General features: G+C 36.5%; 1 protein-coding gene across 1 annotated transcript in view; it reads right to left on the bottom strand.

Moving 5' to 3' along the window:
* ELP4 (elongator acetyltransferase complex subunit 4) overlaps nucleotides 1-23,290 on the bottom strand; it is a gene marked incomplete at its 5' end in the record, with an annotated part of 136,575 nt that overhangs the window by 91,075 nt on the left and 22,210 nt on the right. The window contains 4 exons of the mRNA XM_082282817.1: nucleotides 1,265-1,453; nucleotides 6,306-6,390; nucleotides 14,127-14,266; nucleotides 18,564-18,695. Coding sequence (XP_082138943.1) covers nucleotides 1,265-1,453; nucleotides 6,306-6,390; nucleotides 14,127-14,266; nucleotides 18,564-18,695 — 546 coding nt within the window. The remainder of the gene's footprint in view (nucleotides 1-1,264; nucleotides 1,454-6,305; nucleotides 6,391-14,126; nucleotides 14,267-18,563; nucleotides 18,696-23,290) is intronic.

Genomic DNA, 23,290 nt, shown 5'->3' with positions numbered 1-23,290 from the left:
CCTTCAGTGTCTTTCTTAGAGACACTTCTGCACTTCTCTAAAATATGAATGTACATTTTATTGGCATGATATATAAAGAAGAGTACAATGGAAAGGGTTGTATGTCCCAGTTATGGACAGGCAATTCCAGTGTGTAAGAAGTAGGATGATAGTTTTACATGCACAAATTCCATTTCTTGCATTACATTTAACTGTCCCTCTTTCTGAAGGCAGACTGCCACCTAATATTTAAAAATAATAAGTAAGGAGATGGAGGTATGTACTGCAAGAGAAATATTCACACACGTTTGACTACAATGGTAAAACTAGAACATCAACCTTCATTATTTTCAAAGCAGTAATCACACTGGTATCTAAATGAATAACATTTGCAGGTATTCAAAGACCTTTAGCAAAATTCAATACATGTGAGTCATGTACCTACCTAAGCCAGGATTTAATCTATTGATAAACTCACCTACTATGAAAACACTTTGCATAATATGCGGTTTTATCCAGTACTTTTTTTACTATAATCAAATCAAATATCTAAAATTATAGGTTCTCTGTTCACTGAGAATAATAATTTTGCTTTTGTAAGTTACATTACCACTCGCAGAACAGAAGACTATCTACATTTTTCCTTTTGTTAAAAAAGTTTATTTTCAGAAGATACATTTAAGTCTCCATATACTATCAGGAAGAATGCTGTTAATTGCTTCTCATTTTGCTGTTGGGAAAGCAACTCTGATGCCATAACTGGATTGCTCCTGGTCCCAATACAAGAGGATAATAGAATTACAGAGCAAACCTGCACCTTTCAGTTCCTGGCTTTAAAACCAAGATCAGGTATCATCATAATGAGCATGAGACAGATAAAGACAGTGGGCTGAAAAGCCTTGTATTGATAGTCCAAAAAGCATTTTGAAGGCACTGGAAAAGTGCATAGAGACGTTGCAAAAAAATAACTGGAAAAGAGATCACTATAGGTATTTTCTTTGCTTTTCTATAGTTTCTGGAATTCTGATAGTCTTTCAAAAAAGGAGTTAAGACCCTTGGTAAAACTGTTCCTAAAAATAATTTTATACTTAGGTCTTTGTAGATTTTGCAGCACAACTCTCCCACAAAAGAATAAAGTGTAACAGATAGTCATGTTTTAAGTTCACCCTTTGAACAAAAAGACTTTAAAAAATGTCCAAAATTGCATTTTTTTCCCTACCATAAGCTTTAAACTTTTGCTAAGTGATGTGTCAGCTCTGAAATCCAGAAAAAGCAGCATTCCTACCTGGATAAGGTGAGCGGGCACTGTGATGATGCAGGCTGACAAAGATTTCCTGAGCAGGCCACGGAGAACATACAGAAATTTTGTAAGGCTATGAGTATCTTCAGGAGTATCACTGCAACAAATGTCATCACCCCACAATATGGAACCCAGACTCTGAATTCCTATCCTCAAAACATTCCTTTGTTTTTTCTATTGGAAAAAAAAAAGAAGTCACTTGTTATTTCTTAAATGCTAGGAGGAATACAGTTTCTAGAATGCATATCCATAATCGTTGTGTACTTTATGTAATCACAGTAATCTCAGTCGATCTTATACAAATTGCAAGTGGAATGGCATTTTTTTACTGCTTAGATATCATGCTATGTTGGATAAGCAAGTACAAATGTAATAGACACATGGAAATACAGAGAACTATTAATTTGCATTTTACCAGCTAAATATAAGTATATTCTGACATAAAATCCAGTAACACTAGGACCTTTTATGTCCTTTCTCTCCTCCATCACTGTCTTAAAAAACACGTTAAAGAGTTATTTTCTCCCAGTTCTAAGACAGTCTGCTGGAAGTGCCTGAGAGCAATCAAACACAACTTCTCCCTTTATTTTCACCTTTCTGCTGCATTACTTTCATAACCTGACTACTCTGACTGTTTGCTTTTTCTGCTCCTTCTCAGTGAACAAGGTCAGTGCCTTACCTCACCAACACATGGGCCTGTCACTGTCTTAGAAGTCTCCAAGTATCATCTACATTGCTTTCAACTCCTTCCCACTAATGAAGGAAGTTTTACCCACAGCTGCGGAAAAACAGAGTCTGATGGGGACATCAGCAAACTGTCTCTTAAGGACCACACCTTGACATGAGAGCTTCTGGTCTGCTTTAGATACCTACTGGGTACTGGAATCTATGCTGTCCTGACAGACAAAATCCTAAGCAGTCCCATGTGTTACCTACCTAAAGCCAGTTTGCTGCCCTGCAGGAGGCTGGCAGAGGAGCATCCAACAGAGGCAGTGGCTAAGATAAAGCTCCTCTTCTGAAGGGACAGATTATGAAGCCAGAGTTGTAACTTGTTCATGCAAAGTAAAATGTTATCTCCCATAATGACAACTCTCATTTCTGCTTATTTGATGTGACCTTTCCTGGTGATCTTTGGAAAGGATTTTATATATATTTGCTATCAACAGCTGAGAGAAAGACAATGAACTCCCTTATTGAAAGACTTCCTGCACAACGTGATAAAAGAAACATTTCTAGAGTTCAGGGTTCATACTTAAAGATCAGCTTTCTTTATTTATACACAGACACACATATATAAATACTAATTTTGCTAAGTAAAATCTTGCAGGTACTTTTCACTACAGACAAGTGTTTTGATAAACTGTAGATATTAATTTCCAACAGCTAGAATAAACAGCAACTATCAAGCACAAAACACTGCACAGCTGCTCTGGAAATCCAGAGGAAAGGTTTTGAAAAGACAAGAGGCTACTCTTCCAAATGCTTCCTTACCCATATTGGGTAGACAGAGCCTAGGTTGTGAGACACAGTCAGTACCACATGGCTCTGCATTTATCCAGTTGTGAGTCTTACACAGGCAGCTGATCTGCCAATTCACTTCCAGTCTCTGGGAAAGCAATCTCTGTTTCAGCTCTGGCAGATTCTTTAGTCTCGGGGTTTGCAGGCTTTTAGGCTTTAGTTATGAAAAGTTAACTGTTTACACTGCTGTATGCAGATCAGGACAACAGAACAGGATAACACAACACAATCTGACTTCTCTGTAGGGTATTCCCTAGGCTCAGATGTTCAGTTTTTAAAAGAATAGCAAAAATAGAAGTTTTAGTCTAATATTCTTCAATTACTTCAGATCAGAGCAGATTCAGGCAGTTCATGATGTGCATTTAAACAACAGAAAAAACCCAGGCATTTAAGAAAACTATTTTATCCAGACATCATGGATATTGATCAGGCACAGAAAGTGTTACAGTGTTTCAAAATTTCAGCACAAACATACATAAAACTTACAGAAACTTTTTAAATGAGAAAAACAATTTTTTCTTATGAGGAGCATCCATAAGAACAACACACAGAGAAAAAAAATGTTCTCTTACTGCACAGAGGATGACAGATGCTTAGTTCACAACATCAAATCATAAGAGTAGTAAAAGATAAAGCTATTCAAACACCAGATAATGTCAGATGTATTTATTTTGGCCAGTAATGGAACTTCTACCAGTATAATTCTGTCAGGCCCACACAGCCCTGACAGTTTATTCTGAAACTGGAATATAAGAAAAGCAGAAGTCTAACATTCTCCCACAACAAGCGTGCTGTAAAGAGTAGGATAACATTTTTTTTAGATATACCACTAGGTCTTTTATATTCACATTAGTGTGGAAGCTTGGATTTATTTTCTAATTTCTTTTCACTTTTTTCATGTAATTTTCAACAATTACCCTGAAAGCCCCTCAACTTGAGCTCCAAAGTATACAAAAGAAATGTTAAGGAAATAGTTGCCTATTAAAACTCTGATGTCAAACATGAAAACCCCAAAATACTCTGAAACAAAGAGGTACCATTCTGTGTAACTTAATGCCATGATCAGTGTATAAAGGATTCAACCTTAATGATCAGCAGCAAAGAGTTACTGGGAGGTTTTAGAAAGGATGTAAACCTGATGCTTGTATTTGCAGCTTATAGGTAATTCAATCTCTGATTTTCCAAATAGACCTTAGCAAAGGTATTCCAGTCAGTGTGAAGAAATAGGTATTGCTTTGGTCAACTTCGACCAAACTTTTCTGTATCCTCATACCTCAAACAGGAATTATTGTCCTAAGGTCCACAAAGCCATGCAGGACAGTCAAAAAAATATTAACCTACAATGGCCACCTGCAGATGGTTCTATAAAACTAATGTTAACTAACCATACTAGGTCCCAGAGATGCCTGACCATCTTATCAAAGGTCTACTAAACCTCTAATGGTTGTTTGCACTAATTTTCCTAATTGTGTCATCTCTCAGCTGGGGTAAGTCGCATTCAGCTCACTTTTCTTCACACCCCTCTTCCAATAAAAGAGTAAATCTAAGTATCATTGGCATATTGTTGTGAAAGTAGCCAAAAATATCTGAAAGTTTTACCAGTCAGGTAAAGGATTATTTGGGGGTGGGGGGCATACATGCACAAACTTCTCAGAAGCTTTTATGATTTTATATGGCAATTATACACAGGTCCAGAAGAATACAGGCTGCTCCTTACTCTACAATCTTCATACCTTCCTACTTAAACAGCACTTCTGAGGGCTCAGTAAATAGAAGAGGATACGAAAGAGCAGAGAACTGCTCAGAGATTTGGCAAAAGATCCAAGGTGTGTTCTGGGCCACTACTACATTCAAGTCTGGACATATGTTTAAGAAGGCTTTTAAATGTACAAAATTGAGTGTACAAAGAAAGATGATGCATAGGGAAAAGTGGAATATTAAAAGAAAGTAATAGAAACCACTCCAGGAAATCATATGCATTACCTCCCTTGAAACAGAAAGAACTACATAGGGCTAATGGCTTTCTAGGTCAATAAACTGGCCTGAAAAATGACTTTTCTAACTTTTAAAGCTTCACCTTGGAAACTTATATGTATTATTTAGCCCACATATATTTTTACATTCATCTCAGTAAAAGTTCTGGTTTTTGTTTTATTGACACTAGTAAGACATTCTGAAATGCTCAACAAAAATCAGTGATGTTTAATTTTTCCCTACTTGCAAGCAAAAACCCCCAAATGCTGGCTCTGAACAACATTCATTTTCTTATACATATATGAAGAGAAATAAGCACTAACAGTCTAATGTCTTTGGCAGGAGGCTGTCTGCTGGCTGGAGGCTGGCAGGGTGTTCGTTTCACCCAGGGCTCTGAGGCAGGAGGAGCATCCCCGTGCTGCACAGGAGGATGACACACATGCCTGTTGCCATGGCTACCACAGCGCGAGGGAGAGGGACCTGGCAGGGACCAATGGCCTTCTCCAGACTGGCACTGCCACCGAAGGAAAGGCAAACCCTCCCAGCCATCTCAGCAGAGACTGAGCGCTGAGCACAAGCAACCGACATTTACACACCAGTGCTCTGTGCAGGTAATGCTCCTGAACCTCACTGTTAGACACGAAAACATCCTTTCCAGCATTAGCAAAAATGATTCCTAAGATACTGGACTGGTACACAGACTTGTATTAAATAATTTCAGGCTCTCCAGTGTCTATACTAATTGACTTCTACTGCAGGAAAATTTCTATCGTGCAACAATAATTATCTTTCAATTTAGCACCAATATATACAGTTTATTATATTATTTCCATCAACTCCAAAGGACTTCCATGTTACTGAATATGACAAAGAATAACTGATAGGGCACTGCTCAAATTAGAAAATCAGTCAAATCAGATTATGTCCTTACACTTAAAATGTTTCTGATTACTCATATTATGCTTTATAAAGACTACAGAGATCTTTGGAAGGTTGAAAAGCTGTTTTGATTTGCAAACTGAATTCTGAATTACCGTTCTTATTTCTTTACTTCTCTTTCAATGCTCACTAAATAAAGGTACCACTGTTCAATTAATTCAAAAATTCAGTCCAGTAAAACAACAATGAAAAAATCTGAAAGTTTAAGGGTAAATGTTTAACCTCAATAATCTTGAACAGATTATTGCTAAAGCAATAATTTGAAAAACAAATCTTGCAGGGGAAAATGTGTTTTGCTTAATTACATTATATTTGGCCATCCATTTATTAGCTAATTGCACAGAAAATGCATTATGCATTTTACTAATGCTGTCTTACATTTCTTTCTTGCATGGTCCTGCATATCTGTAACAGGTAAAAACTCAAAAGAACCTTAAAACATGAACAACGCTATTTATTTTGGTTCTTTACTTTAGCAATGCTTAGAAACAATTTGTTCCTTATTAAGGAACAAGGTCCAAGACCTTGTGCCACTCCTGAAAAGCCAGAAAACAGTAGTTACAGGATTAAAGAGGAGTATGAGGGTCTTCAGTACCTGGGGATCAGAGCCATCAAAGCCTTCCTGGGAAATGATCCTCTGAATGGACTGAAGCAGCCTTGCATAACCATTGTTCATATTACTGTTGGTAAGAAGAAATATTTTAGTTACACATTTTCATACTCTCCTATATGTCTCTAACAGATGTATAAAAAATAAATATGAGCAGGTACAGCTTTCACTGCACGTGTCATATAGAAAAGAAGTGTCAGAGAAGGAAAAAAACCCCAAACTCTTTGAATAAAGTTGACATTATAAGCAGTTGTGATAGCTTCATATTAACTAGTTCAGTGCTCAGACATTTAGTGAAAGCTAAAATCTCCAGGGATTAAGATAACTTAATTATGTCAGGCTCACTTACATCTAGAAGATTAATGATTTAATGTATCAACTTAAAGTTGAAACCATTACAGCCCAGTACTAATCTTCTGTAACTGACAAAGATCTACCCAGTTGTTATTCCAAGTATACCTAATCAATGCCCTGATGAACAGAGTTGACTTTCTGTGAAAATTTTCCTCTATTTTCACTGCTTTATTTGCCTGACAGCAAAATTGCGAGGTAGTATTTATTCTATGTATTGTTTAGAAAATGTAATATAACATTCAGAAAAACAAACAAAAGCAAACTGATGGCTAAAAATGGATTTAAGCAGACTTAAAACAAAATGAAAGTTCAGCAAATCATCTTGTCATACTTAGCAGCCCTTTACTTTCAAAGAGCAATTCAGGTGCTCACTTCTAAAAGACACATATTGTTTTCTTAAATCCCATGGAGCATACTGGCTTGGCTGTCTTGGCTTGATGCAGGTTCCTCACTGCAGCTTATGCCCTTCTATCTTTTCTGGTTTCGACATTTTCTTCCAGTCTCACTAATTACCATCAAGGGTTGAGGATTCAAACCTCTTGCTATACTTCTTGGGAAATATGACAGGTTATTTTGAAAATTTTGCCTCTAAAAATATTGTTGTTTGCTCTATCATTTATATCTGGTCTGGTAAGAGCCCAGGTTGGAGGGCACCTTGAGAGACCACCTGGCCCAAACATTAATGAAATGATTCCCACTACTTTACTAAAAGCCTAGACTGTTATCCAAATGCATTTTACTGATGAATAAACCCAAATAAACTTGCTTTCATCCCTTGGCCCAGGAGAGAATTCAACTTTTCTGAGAAGCATGTAAGAATTGCAATGATCTGTCTTTGGACCATTGCTGCAACTCAAAATTCTATGTTTCCTTTAAGGAAACAGCATCAGCCCAACCTCCGCCCCCAAATATACTTGAGTTATAAACATCTACAATCAAAAAAAGTCATGTGGTCCTAATAAATTTGAGTTTTGAAATATTCAGTGTCAAAAAACATTAAGAGATGAACTTTCTCTGATATGAACACAAAGGAGAGTTTCCAAATTAAACTCTATTTATTTTTGTTTCAGATTTAGTACCCTAGAAGGCTACTGTTTAAACTGGAGTACCTTAATAATTGAATACTCTTTATGAAATTCAGAGCTGAAAATTAACTGGCAGTATATAATCTCAACACGATATTTCATATTTCAAAGTCTGCCTTGCTATACAAAAAAAGGAGCACCTCAAACAGGGAAGTTTAACTTGTGAAGTCCATTACTTTCCTAGTGTTTAGTTGCAAAAGGAATGGCTATTAAATATTTTATCTACACTGCCTGGCAGCTGTCAGTTTACAGGGTGAACTTTAGCCCCCACAGTAGCCAAAATTCTCTGTGTCTTTACATTATCACAACAGATAAATTTTTTTGCCAGAGAATATACTGCAATCAAAATATTTGCTCATTTCTGATTCATTACTAACCTGTTTTTAAAAGTTAGTGGATAAAAGAATAAAATAACCAAAGCACTAGCAGGATTAAGGGGTCCCAAAATGAAAACAAACAAATAAAATAGATCTTCAATTAATCTACCAGAGAGAGATTTGCAGCAAAGAAAGAATTAAAAAAAAAAGGTAACGCGTGTAGATTTTTTAAAAATGTAAAACCAGGTGCTCTTCTACCTCTTTCTAAAATATTAATGGTTTACTTGAATTTGACCCATCTTACATAAATAGGAACATGAAAAATATTGTAGGAACACTATTTATAAAAGCAAGTTGCATTACCCTTCTGGCCATGTTTGTCACAATATTTAAGGAAGGAAATAAGATTTTTCTCATTTTCCAATTTCTAGTCTTTTTTTGGTTTTGTTACTGAACACCATTTGATTTTGATAATGAGTTTAAACAATTCCCTCTTTACTTTTTTTTTGTTTAGCACTTTAGTAATGGATAAAGCAGGAGCTGGCAAGAAGGTATCCTGGTTACAACAAAGGCTCTGACTTCTCTGCTGATAGTTTCCAAGCAGTTAACAAAGGTTAGGTTATCAAGGGTATGACAAATAGCCTTGTTACGTAAAAGGAGACACCATTAGGCAAGACAGTCAAACCTGTTTTATCTAAATTTATGGGTAAATCTAGACTCTAGATAAATTTATTCTTTTTTCAAAAGCACATACATTCTTCAGGTAAAACTTACAAGTATTACTGAGAAACTACAACTTCATTATTTGGTATCCTTTGATTATCAAACCTTCTTGTTTGGTAACTGCACTGAAGAAGGAGACTAGAAGCAGAGAGAAAGAAAATAAGTGTTGTCTGCAATGCACTGAGTCACCAGAGAGGATATTCCTGCCTTCCTGTTAAGTATCAGCTCCAGCAGTGCAGCGACCAGGACATCAGAATATCCTGGCAACAACCACCGGAGAGCAGTTGCTGTCAGCCACACACCCCTGTAAACCCAGGCCCAGCATTAGCACCAGGACAGAACTGCCCTTCCCCAATATAAAAATGAGATAAGACAGAGAAGGTTTATGCCTTCTTTTGGCACCACACACCCAGTCCCATTTACTACTTCCTTTAAGAGAACTGGCTTCACAATCTGTCTTCAATTAAATTTTATCATGGGGAAATGAACTTCTATCCATCTTGAGTGATTATCCAAAGGGAAGTCTGCGGTCTAATTTAGCCATCAGGTGTCAGAACTGCAGAAAGGAGAGCAAATATGGCTATTAAATGTTATACCTACACTGTCTGGCAGGTGCCAGTTTAACAGGGTAACATTTTGCCCCTCCCTCCGTCAAAAAACAGGTACAAACACACATGTGAAAACACAGGAGAGAAAAGGAGGATCGATCCAAACTTTAAGGTGAACAAACAATGTTGATAATCTCCAAAACTCACTTTTAATTGCAAAGTAAAAGGTCACTTTTAATCTAATCATTCGAACAATCACCTTTCTTTCCAAGTCCATAAACAAACCAAGTGCTTGTGTGGATAGCCAGAGAGGGACATATGTACAAATCTATGTGATTTCTCAAAAGGGCCAAGAGTTTCTGGCCCATATAAAGTCCCTACATCTCTGATCTTGCAAGGGAAGCTCTGTAATTATCTCAAAAAAGACATTAGCTACAGTTACAGAGACAGTTCACTCACTGAAGAACAGCTGAAATAAAATGGGTTTCTTAATGTGGTGCTAGAGAATTAGAAGCATGAGGATGATCTGGTCCTTTTTATAAATACAAACATATTTTTATGCCACAAAACATTATGACAAAAGATCTTTCTTATTAAAAGATGAAGCATTGTTTTTCCAAGGATTCTGACAGGAAGCTGTATAAGCTGTATAACAAAATGTGGTACATTACTTTTCTTGTATATTTTCTGTTATAAATGCATAATCTGTTGTTACATCCTGGGGTGGTGAAAGGAAAAGAGAGCAAAGAATTGTTCTTCTGGCTCCCAACCTCTTCCCAAAGAAAAGGAGGGTGGGGGAAGAGATGTTCCAAACTTCAAGGAGGAGAAATGAAACCTAAGGTCCTCCAAAACTAGTCACCCTCTAACTGAAAAATAAAGGGAAAAGTAAGGCTGGTCAACAAGCTGAATTCTACGTGCATCTAAACAAGTTTTGGATTAAGTACATCCTTTGAGGACCATAAATTACATAAAAAAGTAGCAGGTTTCTATCAGGAAAAGAGAAAAAAACCTCACCCGAACTGGACACCACTTAGGGAACACCTTGTTCACATCAGTATGTGTGATAATTTAATCAAAAAGGTGCAATTAAAAAAAACCTCGAGCTTCTAAAATCTCTTTACAATGATGAGGCTGTCATTGCTCATGACCTTCATGTGGGATGTGTGTAGTGGGTTAGGTGCACTTTCCATGACGAGTACCTGAGAGAAGGTTCCTCTTCAATGGCTGTAGTTACACGACTAGAACAATTTATTTCAGCCTGAGCTTAAACCATGCTGTGCTCTGCAACACTATAAATATTTAGAATGGAACATGTAAGATAAAATAATGTGGAAACATTTAGAGAAGATGGAAAAGGTTTTTTTTTTTCAGCTAATTCCTAATTTTTTGCAGGTTTGATACTATAAAGAAGCATCATGTCTCAACAATAACACCATTCATTTATGGAAAACTATATACTAGACAAAACTATTAGTTTCTACTTCCTCTTCAGTATTAGTGATCAAAGCAAAACATTCTTGGATTTAAAAAAACCCACAACACACTGTTGCTTTTGGTCTCCACTCCTACACAATTTAAGTGAAAATTTCATTCCAAAATATCTTTACTGATACATATCTTGCAAAGTACACCCTTTAGAAAGTCATGAAATCTTCTGCAAACATCTCATAATATAGAGCCTATTAGTGTAAATTATTTCAATAATGAACTATCCCCTTTTCAAAAAATGCTTCCTTATTTTTGTCAGCTTCCACTGGTAATTTTCTGTCAATCTTCTTTTGATATCTTAAATCAAAAGAAAAACAGTATTTTTAGAGATTTTCTGAACTTCAAGTAATTTTTGTAACTTTTAAAAAATTTCCTTTCAGGCTGTCAGTACTTTTTTGAGGTACCATCAGCTTGATAGAGATTTTTCAATGCTAGACAGGCAATCAGCATTATGTAAACAGGGATTTTTTTGGTTATGGCTCTAACCATAGTCTGAGAACCACATGCTTAAGAAATTATATGTTCTAAGTGGAGACATTCTAACCAGCCATGGCTGTGCTCCTTGTTCATTGTAACACAGAGCAAGAGTCCAAGCTCCCAGTAGGACCTTCAGGCAATCCAAGATAAGGTCTAACACAAGTTGTTGACTTCTATTGAAAGGTGACTATTATGTGACTGCTTTCTTTAAAATCATTGCCTAGTTAACCAAGAGAACAGAAATTTTTACTGTTCTATAATATATTGAAGTTAGTTTTAAAAGCCTGAAGCATTCAATTGATTTTCCAAACAGTAAAGCCAGCAAAATAATATCCCTTCCCTCCCACTTTTTAAAATGAAATCGTGCTGACAGGACTGTGAACTCATTTTCATTCCATGAGAAAAGAATGCTTCCTTTGGAATTTCATCACAGTACTTGTAAAAAATACAGTACAATCTGCTGGGTTTCTGTAAAAGCATGAACTTATTGAAAGCAGTGAAATAACTGCTAACATTCATATGTAGTATTGGGTTTAATACATCATGACTAATGTGAATTAAAGAAACACAAAGACAGGGATGAAAAGGGACCTCAACAGGTCTGACAGATGTTTACCTAGCTTGTCCTTAGAAATTTTCAGTGATGGAGATTCTACAGTACTCCCAACTTGTGTCTGCATGGCAACTTCTTGTGCAAATCATTACATAAACATCTCCACATGTCCAGCTGGTATTTCTACCACCACAATTTACTGTAGCCCATGACTGCAGAGGACAGAGTTACTTGCTCTGTATTTCAGCTTTTAACTCTGCTTCGATTTTTCCAAGAACTTCCATTCTTCTTTCTAAGCTTTATATCAGGGACTGTAATTTTGAAAAATTCTTCCTTCCCACCTTGTTTTAACACTGACCTAGTACAACCTCTTTAAAATAAGGAATCCAAAACCAACCATGTTTGTGGTCAGAAATGACAATAATCAAAGTCAGAAGACAAATGATCTACCATAAAGAAAGAGATGTACACAACTCTACAATTCCCACAGATTTCTAAGAGCCCACTATCCCCAATGTGTGCTTTATTTCTCCCTGTTCCTTATCACATTGTTTTTAGACTGCATGACAATGTTTAGAATGGTACCTTGGTACCTCCCTTACTCCCAACAACACAATTCCTTCGTTTCAGCAGGAGAGGCTTCCTGAAGGAGACCCACGTTGAGGGTGCAGGGAGAGGAAAAGGAGATGAGCCTTCCAAAGTCCAGCTTTATTTGATCAGGTTCCTCACCTCATCACTCTGTGCTCTACCAATTTGCCAAGAAAACTGCACAAATCCAACCTTTCTGTCAGAGTTAAACTAAAAATAAGAACAGAACTCCCATAGTAAGAATGATGCACTTTTATCGGGCTAGCACACAAGGACAATATCAGCAGTGAGCAAGGCTTACAAAATCAAAGGCATAAAAGTTAAAGTTCACTTCTTTTACTAAACTGATGAGTTAATTTGATTTTCATGTAAAATGAACAGGTACTCGACAACCATATAGTTACTGGAATGAAGCCCAGAGTCACGACATTCTCATTAGCTAGAGAAGAGAAGAGAAAGTGAGTTAAATTGCTCAATAACAGTAACAACACTTGCAACCTATCTGTCAGATATTCTTATGTCTATCCCCTATTGCTCTGCTACTAAAAATTAGTAATTATACATAATTAAGTTGGTTCAAATACTTACTATAGAAAGAATAAAACAGAAGTTTTCTGCTTTCTCTTAAAAGTGGAGTTTTTTTTACAGTATCACAAGAATTTACTTTACAAAGCAGTGACATTTGATCATGTAACAGTACGAATTAGAGAGAGACTTGGCTTTTGCTTTGCTACAGCTCTAAGAAAGGTGGTTCATACTGCACTTCTTTCATAAATCTGAGGTTTTATATTTGAGTGTACTGCAATGGAAATCAATCCCAATGAAGCACACCACACTGCCTTCAGGAGCTGGGCCTATACACTGGGATCTATAAAGCTAGGTATCATATAAATTCATTGACTGGGCTGGATAAAGAAACTGCTGGCCCAGCCTTGATATTTGACTTGACTTGAAGTGTCTCCAAGAAAGATACAATGGACATGTGTCTACAGGCTAACATGAGTCTTTGCTACTGTCACTCATTTTTTCTCGGTCTTCCTTAATTCACTACTGATAGACATAAACATAGTAAGTTATTCATTCAGAGAAGAGTTTGAATAGGAAATGTTTTGTAAGACATAATTAGTGATTGTAATTTTATTCACAGTATATTGTATTTTCCTTAGGTGAAGCTGTAGGATGTAAGAAGTAAAAGCACATCATAAACTAATCTAATCCAGCATTCTAAGCTATGTAGGTCAAGAATGGCCTGTCTCCTAAGTCCTAAAAACTGCACAGATATCTTCCCAAGACTGATAGCCACCTGACAAGCACATCTCCGAGCTGATGGGGCTCAGGGAGTATTCTCAGACAGACAGGAACAGTTCTCCCCAGTCCCCACACTCGGCTGTCAGTAGGGCTGGGCTGAACATGCAGCTGTGTCCTAGGCTGTCCTAGTAATGTCTGCCCTAATTGTCCCTGCCAACGTGTTCCCTCCCCCAGCCGGGAGCAGAGCTCTGTCTCCGTGCCACTGCAGCCGTGTGGCACCGAGCGGGACCCACGGCCCCGCTGCTCCTGACCCCGCTGCATTACCACAGCGCTTTTCACGGCAAACGCAGAAGCAAAAATATCCTTTCCTGCCAACGTGCAGACAAAATCTAAACACACAACAGAACCATTGTATCAAAACTTACCATGTTTTCATTTTAGGCTCGAAGGACAATTCTTCATGAAGGTAAAAACTGTGCCATTTTATGGACTGACACAGTTCTGGAGACATTTTTTTAGAAATATCATAATAATGGCCAAACTTCGTATATGTTGTTGGGCTGGCCTGTGGAAACAACAATACTGATTACAGCCTTAAACTATTACCTGTCAAAAGAAAGTAATTAACTAGCAATAGGCTTCAAACCTCTGTTTTTCCCCATTCAGCCTAAATAAAAGTTTCAAGCAGAAAAACATTATCGTATTTACTACTAAGTTTTTGCTCCCCTCTTGTCATGTGAATTTTCACAGAGAATTCAACCCTTACTGTTCCAAGTTGCATCATTAAAGTGCAGTCAGATAATTAAAAGAATGTATTTTTGCACATGTTCTAGACAGAAGATCACAAATTTGCAAAGGCCAGATCTATGAAATGTGCAGAACACCATGTGTTCCGCCTCTTTGATTTTTCAGTCTCTGAGAATTATATAGTGCTACAGAAATATTTTCAGCTGATTTGGTAAATGTTTCCTTTATTTATGATCAGTGAAAAAACCAAACCATTGCATCTCCATATAACTGATTTTAACAGAAAAATAGCAAATAGCTAAAAACTATTTTTAATTTTTGAAAATTGAATAAACAGTAGGTTGAGCATTACACACAATAACTATGATTTGCCATAATGAAGATACATTTTCCTCAGATCTTAATTTTGGTATATAAAACATCATAAACCAAACTGAATATATACCTGGCCAGGAATTACGCATTTGGATGTGTTCTGCTAGTAAATAGAGGAAATGAACGCATGTATTTGTTCCACATTAATGAAATTCAGGATACAACCTGCAACATTATTTGAATTATACATGTGAAGTCAACCCCCCAGATTGTTACAACATATAATATTCAAGTAGAGAGTATCTTACCAAAAATGTATTAAAATGTTAAGATTAGTTAGAATGACTTGATTTAGAGTAAACATTTTGAAATTATTTGACTAATAGTTTTTAGGTCTGGTCAGTTATCAGAGAATATCAACAGTAACAATAACGCAATATTTTTCCTAGAATAACCAATGACCCCCAACTTTTAATTAAAATAAATAATTAGTTTTTAATTTAAAAAAACCCATGGAATATCTAGTCATAAAAGGCAAATCAGTTTTACTGAAAAAAAAAAAGATAGAAACTCAAATTCCCTAAGTCAGTGTACCAATTTACTTATTGGTATCTGATTTTTAAAGTAGGCAGTCCAATGAAACATAACATTCTATCAGAATTTAAATACTTTTATGGTAAAATGTAACTTTATTCAAAACGAGGATTCTGAAAGCAATTTAAACAGGGGCTGTTCTTTGGCCTATAATCTATTCTTTATCCGGATTACAGATCAGAATGTTTTTACTGCAATCTCTGCCAGAGCTCATCTTTTTATTGTGTACTTCCAAGCCCCCTTAATGTTTTAGAAAGGCCTTGACTAACTGAACTTTGATCTGATGTCTTCATTGAGAAAAGCTCCAGGTTGCCCATTTCAGATGCAAATCCTTACTGAGGCCCAATAGAGTTTAGTAAAGACAGCAAAAAAGAAGAAACAAGAAGTTTCCAGGATCCTCTTTGAGAATCCTGAGGCACATTGGTGTCCTTAATCCACCCTGCTGCATGGATTAAGGTAGGTGATAACCTCTCTTGATTCCAAAGAATGAGCACAGCGCCTACAAACTGGGTGGAGCCTGGGATTTGGCGCTAATAAACCCCCATAAAAGCAATAAAAGCTGGGTCCATGTCAGAAGGCCGTGAATAGGCCTCAGTGTCCTGCATTCCCAGGCTTAGCGGGAAGCTCGCAGAAAGCCTACCTGAATCAAGTAAGCATGAATAATCTGCCTTAGCAGAATGGCCATGGAGAGCACGGAGCACACACTGGCCATCCCTCTCAAGTTTGAGCTGATCAATTTATGACTGGACTGGAGTGGAGGCTCAGGCCAGCTCTTTCCTGGATTCCTGTTTTGAACAAGGAGAAATACACTAAATTGTCAGCGAGCAGAGCGTGCTTTTATGCTACCGTCTGCTGTTAATGTTTCTAATTGCAATACTAATGTGCTAGAAATCTCAGATTTAGGATGAATCAAGGCAGAAAATTGATTTCATGCTGTGACAGTTTATATATTGCCCCAAGAACATAAGCAGCTCATTCAAAAAAAAATAAAAAGAAATGAAAAGAAGAAAATAAAGAAAACCTCGCACTGTCTTGCATTGCAAAACAGGCTCTCCATATACTTAGAAGTTTAAATGAAATTCACCTCTGATACAGATGTAAATAACAAACTGGCAAAGGCACATCAGGCATAACAAGGCCTTTCACTCCAACAGATTTCTTATAAATCGATCTTTTTCTGATGCATGGTACGTGCAACATGTAGAGTGAAACTGTGACAGCTGTGAAGAGCACTAATACAATTACCATGCATAAGAACAAAAATGAGGTAACTGGCTAGTCTATATGGGGTCTAAAAAATGGAAAGGGAGTATCTGAAATACTAATCAAAATCTGTTATTACTCAGAAACAGTAACAAAATTAAGCATCAAAAATACCACAAAGACAGCTTTTACTCAGCATTCTTGCTCTGTATTTAGCCAGAAAATGGATAAAGAAGTTTCTGCTATCATGTTTAGAGTTCTAGCTAAAAGCAAAGCTAATTTTTCTCTTTCACAGTTGAAACTATTTGACAGTAGTTTTTGAAAATGCACTGGTATATCAGTTCAATCAGTTTGGAAAATATGCTTTGGAATTTTATTCAACATTGGTTTTTACCAGCAAAGGAAAATTTAAAGAATTAATCACAGCCAAAGTTATTAATTAAATTATTGCACTAAATGTATTGCTGTGTGTAGCAAGGCAGTATCAGATTTTTCCTCAATGGAGTATATTCACCAATCAAATTAATATAGTACAGAGCCAAAATGTTATGATAACTGCAATACAAAATACCGAAAAATATCAACTTCAAACCAATTTTTCACCAATTAAAATGTTCTGTGGAATTTTAAGTATAGATAGTTTAAGACTGGTATTTTGTGTGTTTTAATTTTTCAATAAATCTAACATACACATAAAAATATTGTACCTCAACTACTGCAAATGATCAGCATCCAATTCAAAAAGTGACAATAACAAGGGAAACTCCCCCAAAAAGACTGACCATCTTATTCTATCTTGTACAATCAATTTGCAATAATCAAGGGCATGTACATCATGCCTTTTCAAGAAATACTACATTAGTGCAAGAAGTGTTTACTGCTATGAAGTTCAAGAAGATGAGTGCACACCCAACTGAATTTTAAAATAATTCTTCTATTTTGTTAGAACATTAGAACACAATTTATTAACAACATGCAATTGTTTTCATATCAATGTACAAGGAACTCTGCTAGATTTTAAAATACACAAATTATTTTGGGGATGGTTCAGAGTGGCACAGCAAGCTCCACAATAACAAAATTGATGAGATTATATGATTACCCTGGAGGCTGTTTGATTTGGCATGTCACCATATATAAGTCTTTTCTGACACAACTATATAGCCATGTCTGTGCAATTTCACAGAAAACCAAACATGCCAAGCCTTGTAAGATCATTTTGTCACATTCCAATTATGTTTTTAAGAATACAACTGAACTTATTAGGCAGGTATGACTACATCTAAACCAGAATTAATAAATGTAGGCTAAAATGTATAGACAAAGCTGGGATTTTATTCTGGATAGCCAGAAATGCTGTAATTTTGTTAAAGATAGATTGTGCCACTGGATTAAATAAGAAAGTCACCAGCCATGGGAGATTGATTATTCACAAAACACTAACAACTGTAACCTCTGAAAGACTGAGCACTGAGCTCGTTTCTTACACTGTCCCAGCACAGTGATTAGTTTCCAGTGACAGTGAAGTTGATATAATCTCAAGTGCTTGCTTTAGTTGTTATGCACATGGATAAGCAGGTCAACAGTTGCTTCAACACAGTACCTTCACTACAGATCCAGTAAGTCGTGTTGATTAAACCTACTTAAGTAATTTGTGTACAACTAAATTTGGGCCAAGTTTGTGAGTGCATTATCCAAACTTTTATAAAAAGCTGTCTCAATTTAATAATACTCTTCAAAAAATCCCATGGAACTTAAATGTTGTTTATTTTAAAATTACTATTGTCTGTATAAAGTTTTAGAGATCCCGCAAACTCTCAAATTCCCTTTCTTTTTGTATCACTAATAATTAAAACATTCAGTGGTGTACGATAGTTTTCCCTCAAGAGGCAATCCTGTAACACTGTCCATTAGCAGTTCTGTTGCCTAGGTTCTCCTGAAAAACATTTGCTTTTCAAATTCATTTTGAGTGCAAGAAGAAAGATGTAGGAAATAGCTGTTACCTCCATTTTTGGTAAATTTTGGTAGCGCCAGGCTATTTTCATAGAATCATGAAAGTCCTCAGACTTAACAGCCGCTGCTTCATCTCCCAGTTCCTTCTGGTGGGTATCATCAAGCAAAGGGGCTGGAAGTTCCTACAGGTAGAGAGCAAAACAATGTCAGCTATCTACAGCAGAAATGGCAGTGCAGATTTTTATCCACACCCCCCTCCAGCTAGATAATATAGTTATCTGAGTATAATGGGCAGTTGTAAAATCTGTAACAAAGCCTGATTAAAAGAACTCTCCTGGAAGACTGGCTCCTACTAATACTGAGCAGAAAAAACCCCCACGTAATTATTATAAGAAAAATGAATTGTAGAAGTAAAAGAAAGAATGCAGAATGGAAATACCACATTTTGTACTCTACTTCATCTTGAGCAGCACTCGTATCCCTTTTATTTAATCTTTCTTTAAAGGTTGATCTCCTAAACTACTCCATTTCTGAGTGTGGGTAAGTTCCCTGCATAGCAAATTTAAGCCTATTTTAACATAAGATCTTTGTTAGCTCCTGTAAATCTTTCAAAAGTATCCAGCAGACCACAACAGCCTACAGACACCAGCTGAAATCCACTGTAACAGGATGGTTTGAATTTTCTCTTCTGCTAACCACTAGGCATCATATCTACTCACGATAGATATCTCATGAACACAAACACAGGAAAGGGCAGGGCAAATATTTAATCCTGGATATTTTAAAAGTTTCTAATGTACACTTTCTGCCTTTGCTGCACTGCTGAAAAAGCAAACAGCATGGGATGCATTCAGAATTTATGCACTGGGCTTCTACACCTACTAGGGCAATAAAGTGCAATGAAGTTTTCTGACCTAACTTTATCACACCCATCCCTGTAAACTGGAGGGCACAGAACCTCTCTCTGCTTAAAACAGAACAAGACTTACATGAAAACTATGTTTTCATTGAGCAAAGACTCTCGAGGAAGAACTGCGATATGCCTCAAGGGTTAAACCTACATAGAGCTAGCCAGTATCTCTGTTACAATGTATTGGGTGTGAAGACATAGAACAACCAAATTTGAAAATTTTAGAAGAAGAATCTCGATGGAAAGATGGGATACACATCAAACACTGCACAAAGGCAGCGCTGATGCTGACCATAAACACCCACGACATTCATGGCTTTGTGTAGGTAGACATGGTACAGACACACACAGAAAGGAGACAATGAAAGTTTTAACACATCCATTTTGGGTTCAGTATTACACTTATTTAATATTAAAGAGCACAGGAGAGAAAATCTGCATATAGTTCTATACATAACCTTACAAACAACATGTGCTACTTTGCTTCTTTCACATAAATTAACATAGCACCTATAATTATTGAAAAACAAAGAGATTTCAGAGAGTTGTTTCTGTCTCTTTCAGGGGTTGGTCACTACATTCCCTGAGGTATCAGGCAATGGAAGTCATGAAAACTTTCATAAACTTTCTAAGTTCAATAAAGTTGCAGAAATGGAACAACTATGTTTCAGTAGCTAAGCAAAAGACACAAAGCACACCTTTGAACAAGTTATTTCATTTCTTTTCCTTTCACAAATGAACTGCAAAAGCCTAGTAATGACTCTTTATGAGATTGATTATGTACAGAGTTATATTTTCAGATTTCTTGCAGCTTGTTTAAAAAATACACTTGCATACAATAAACTCATTATTACGGTAGTAAAAATTAAGCTTTATGGGTAGGAAAGCTACATGAAGATGAAGATTTTGATTTAGTATTTACAGTTATCATTAAATTCACAGGCTTGTAACAGCTGTTTAAGTTAAAAAAAAAAAAAAAAAATTACTCCAGTCAGAGTTCCATTACATCTACCCAGCAAAAAAGCAGGCAAGCTTTCAAATCAAATGCTTCTGACAGGTAGGAAAAAATGAAAATAGAACACTGTACTGAAAGGTTCTGAGAAAGAATAAATACAAACTAGAGCTGACAAGCACCCCAATGCATTTCACATATATGCAGATATAAATTATCTGCATTTACTTCTAAGAGCATTATATAAAGTATTTTTTTTTTTTAAAAAAAAGCTAATTTTGTAACTCAGATATCCACAATAGAAAGTTAATCAATCTTATTTTCCAACTGAGGTGTTATTTTGAGAACACATTACTCAACAGTTAAACTATTGTGCAGATTCAATTTCCTAATACAGTTATTCATAGATTTAAACTTCCTATCATAAAAAGGTCTTTCTTTTTCAGTGAAGAGCTGCTGATACTTGATCATCTCAAACAATTCCTCAATTAATAATAATTTAAAAAAACCCAAACAAACCAACTTTCATTTTAAAAAGTGAGTCCTGCAAAGAAGCAATTTGGAGGCCAAAACAACATTTCCAGATCAACTTGCTCCCAGGTACTACTGCATGTTTTTGTAGTGGTGGGTAATCTCTGGTTTTTTGAAAACAAGTGCCTGCCAGAGATCATGAAATCCTGCTTAAACACTTCATCAAACTCCCTGGGCTTGCCCCTGTTTCAGACACTACTGATACAGGAATCTGCTACCTCACCCTGCTGTAACATCACTAGGCAGCTATCACTTCATCTGCAAAGCCAAAATCCAGGAAATGGCATATTGTACAATTCTCCTTCCTGGAGGTAAAGAGGAAAACAGCAGTAATATTTCTTAAAGCTATTTAATATTGTTCTCCCCTACAATCACTGCAAATGACTAACATCTGTGCTGCTGGTTCATTGTTGTTACATAGTAATTGGGAAAGTCAAATTTGAGACAGGGACATTAACTACACAAATTTGTTTATTTTACACATAAAATGTATTTTATGCTGAAAAAAGAACAGAGGTCAAGACAATAAGGGTGAGAGGTTCTCCAAGTATTACTGATAAAGTACAAGCTGCTTAAATAATCTCATGTAACACTGAGAAAAAGTTCCTGCCTTCCAGTCAGAGAACAAAACCTTCTTACATGACACACTGTGGCAGGGAGACACTACAAATCCCAGCTGCTGACACTCAAGAAACTCAGTCCAAAACAATCACAGACAGACACACTATCAGTGCAACACAATTAGGCACTGTGGTGTGTCTTAACTGCTGCTAAGCATGAAGCAGATTAAGAGATCAAGGAAAAATGGTTTCACCTGAAGCTGATAAAAGATTTTGGCTGCTGGAGATGAAAATCCATCTAAGTATCCATCTGAAACAGCCTTTTTCTTTTGCCAATACAGCTTACTTTTAATTTCTGACACAATAAAGAGTTTTTATTTTGACGTAATAAAAAACTTCTGACATTAGAAAATGATTTAAACATGACTAAATTCACACAAAGCACCCCGAGAAAGCCATGCCTCCGTACCCAGCAGTGAGCACATGCATCAGCTTAGGCCTGGTTTCTGCTGTCTCGTGCCTTGCTGCCCCACAGGAAGGACCAGGAGCACTTGAGGAACTCTCTCATACCAAGAACAACACTTACATCCTAAGCTGCTTTTCCAAAATGCCTTTACCTACTAACTACCATGCTTAGCTGAAGAACGTTTCTTAGAGGTACCATGTTCTTGTCCCCTGGCAAGAAGCAAGGGACACTGAGACTTAAGACATTTTTGGGGCTACCACATCTCACAGCCATGCAATTTTCTATGCCAACAAGCACTCTGTTCTAAAGCAAACAGATCCTGGATCATACTCTTCAGTGTGGTGATTGTGAACTACATGGCCTCTGAGGAGGCTTTGTACATAATAAGCTGCAGTCTGGAGAAGGTGCTTTGCCTTTGGAGCCAACTGATATTTTGAAGACCAACTGCCTAAGCTCAACCCATTTTATTAACTTGGTTAAATATATTCCAAGATGTACTTAACCACAAATAGGGAAAAAGAAAATTCCAATCCTATTCAAGGTCAGAGTGTATCCGTAATTTGAACATATTTTATATAAAGAATAATAAACAGAGCTAATAAAGATTGTTTACCTCCAGATTTGCATCCCAACTTTATTGCTATTATCCCAGCTTTGGATACCCTCAATTCCAGTTACACCAAATTGCATGCAAGAGAGGCAGAACGTGCAGGTGCTGTTTGAAGCCTGTGTTCACTAGAAGCCAACGTGCCCTCATCAGCCTGCCTGCGGACTCAACAGAATACCTAGATGGTCACTGGTTTCCTTAGGAGTTACTGATTCATGTCTCAGTCCATAATTAAAAAAAAAAAATTAAACTAGAGCTGTGTATAAACACATATGGAAAGGAAGAGAGCTTAAAATTGTGGAATAGGCTTGGGACTGGGGAGAATTACAGACATAGAAAGGTTATATAAACTTGCTTTACGGGCAATACTGAAAAGATCCACACATTTCTTCTTTTCTTCATATCCTCTTTTATTCTTCACAATAACTAGAATTGGAATAAAAGGCCTTTCCCTTTTCTGACACTGATAATTAAATGCTATTCTTTGTTTCAAGAAAGGAGCTGTTTCCAAACCTGACTATGCCTGAGTGATACAGAGCACCTCAGTGAGAGAAAAGTCTCCAGCTGTCATTACACAGGTATATTCTCAAAAATAAAGGCTGGATGGTTGGATCTATACTTCACAACTCTTCAGCATGATGAAAACCAAAGAATTACATAATTTATGACTCAATAAATTTATGTTCTTAGAATCAAAATCAGAATTTCAGAAGAACAAAGTATTACTGAAATATGTAGAATTCACTTCCAA

This window comes from Coloeus monedula (assembly GCF_965178545.1).
Source record: "Coloeus monedula genome assembly, chromosome: 6".
NCBI classification, from domain to species: domain Eukaryota; kingdom Metazoa; phylum Chordata; class Aves; order Passeriformes; family Corvidae; genus Coloeus; species Coloeus monedula.
Note: the sequence above shows the minus strand (reverse complement) of the source record. Positions and strands in the feature narration are given on the sequence as shown.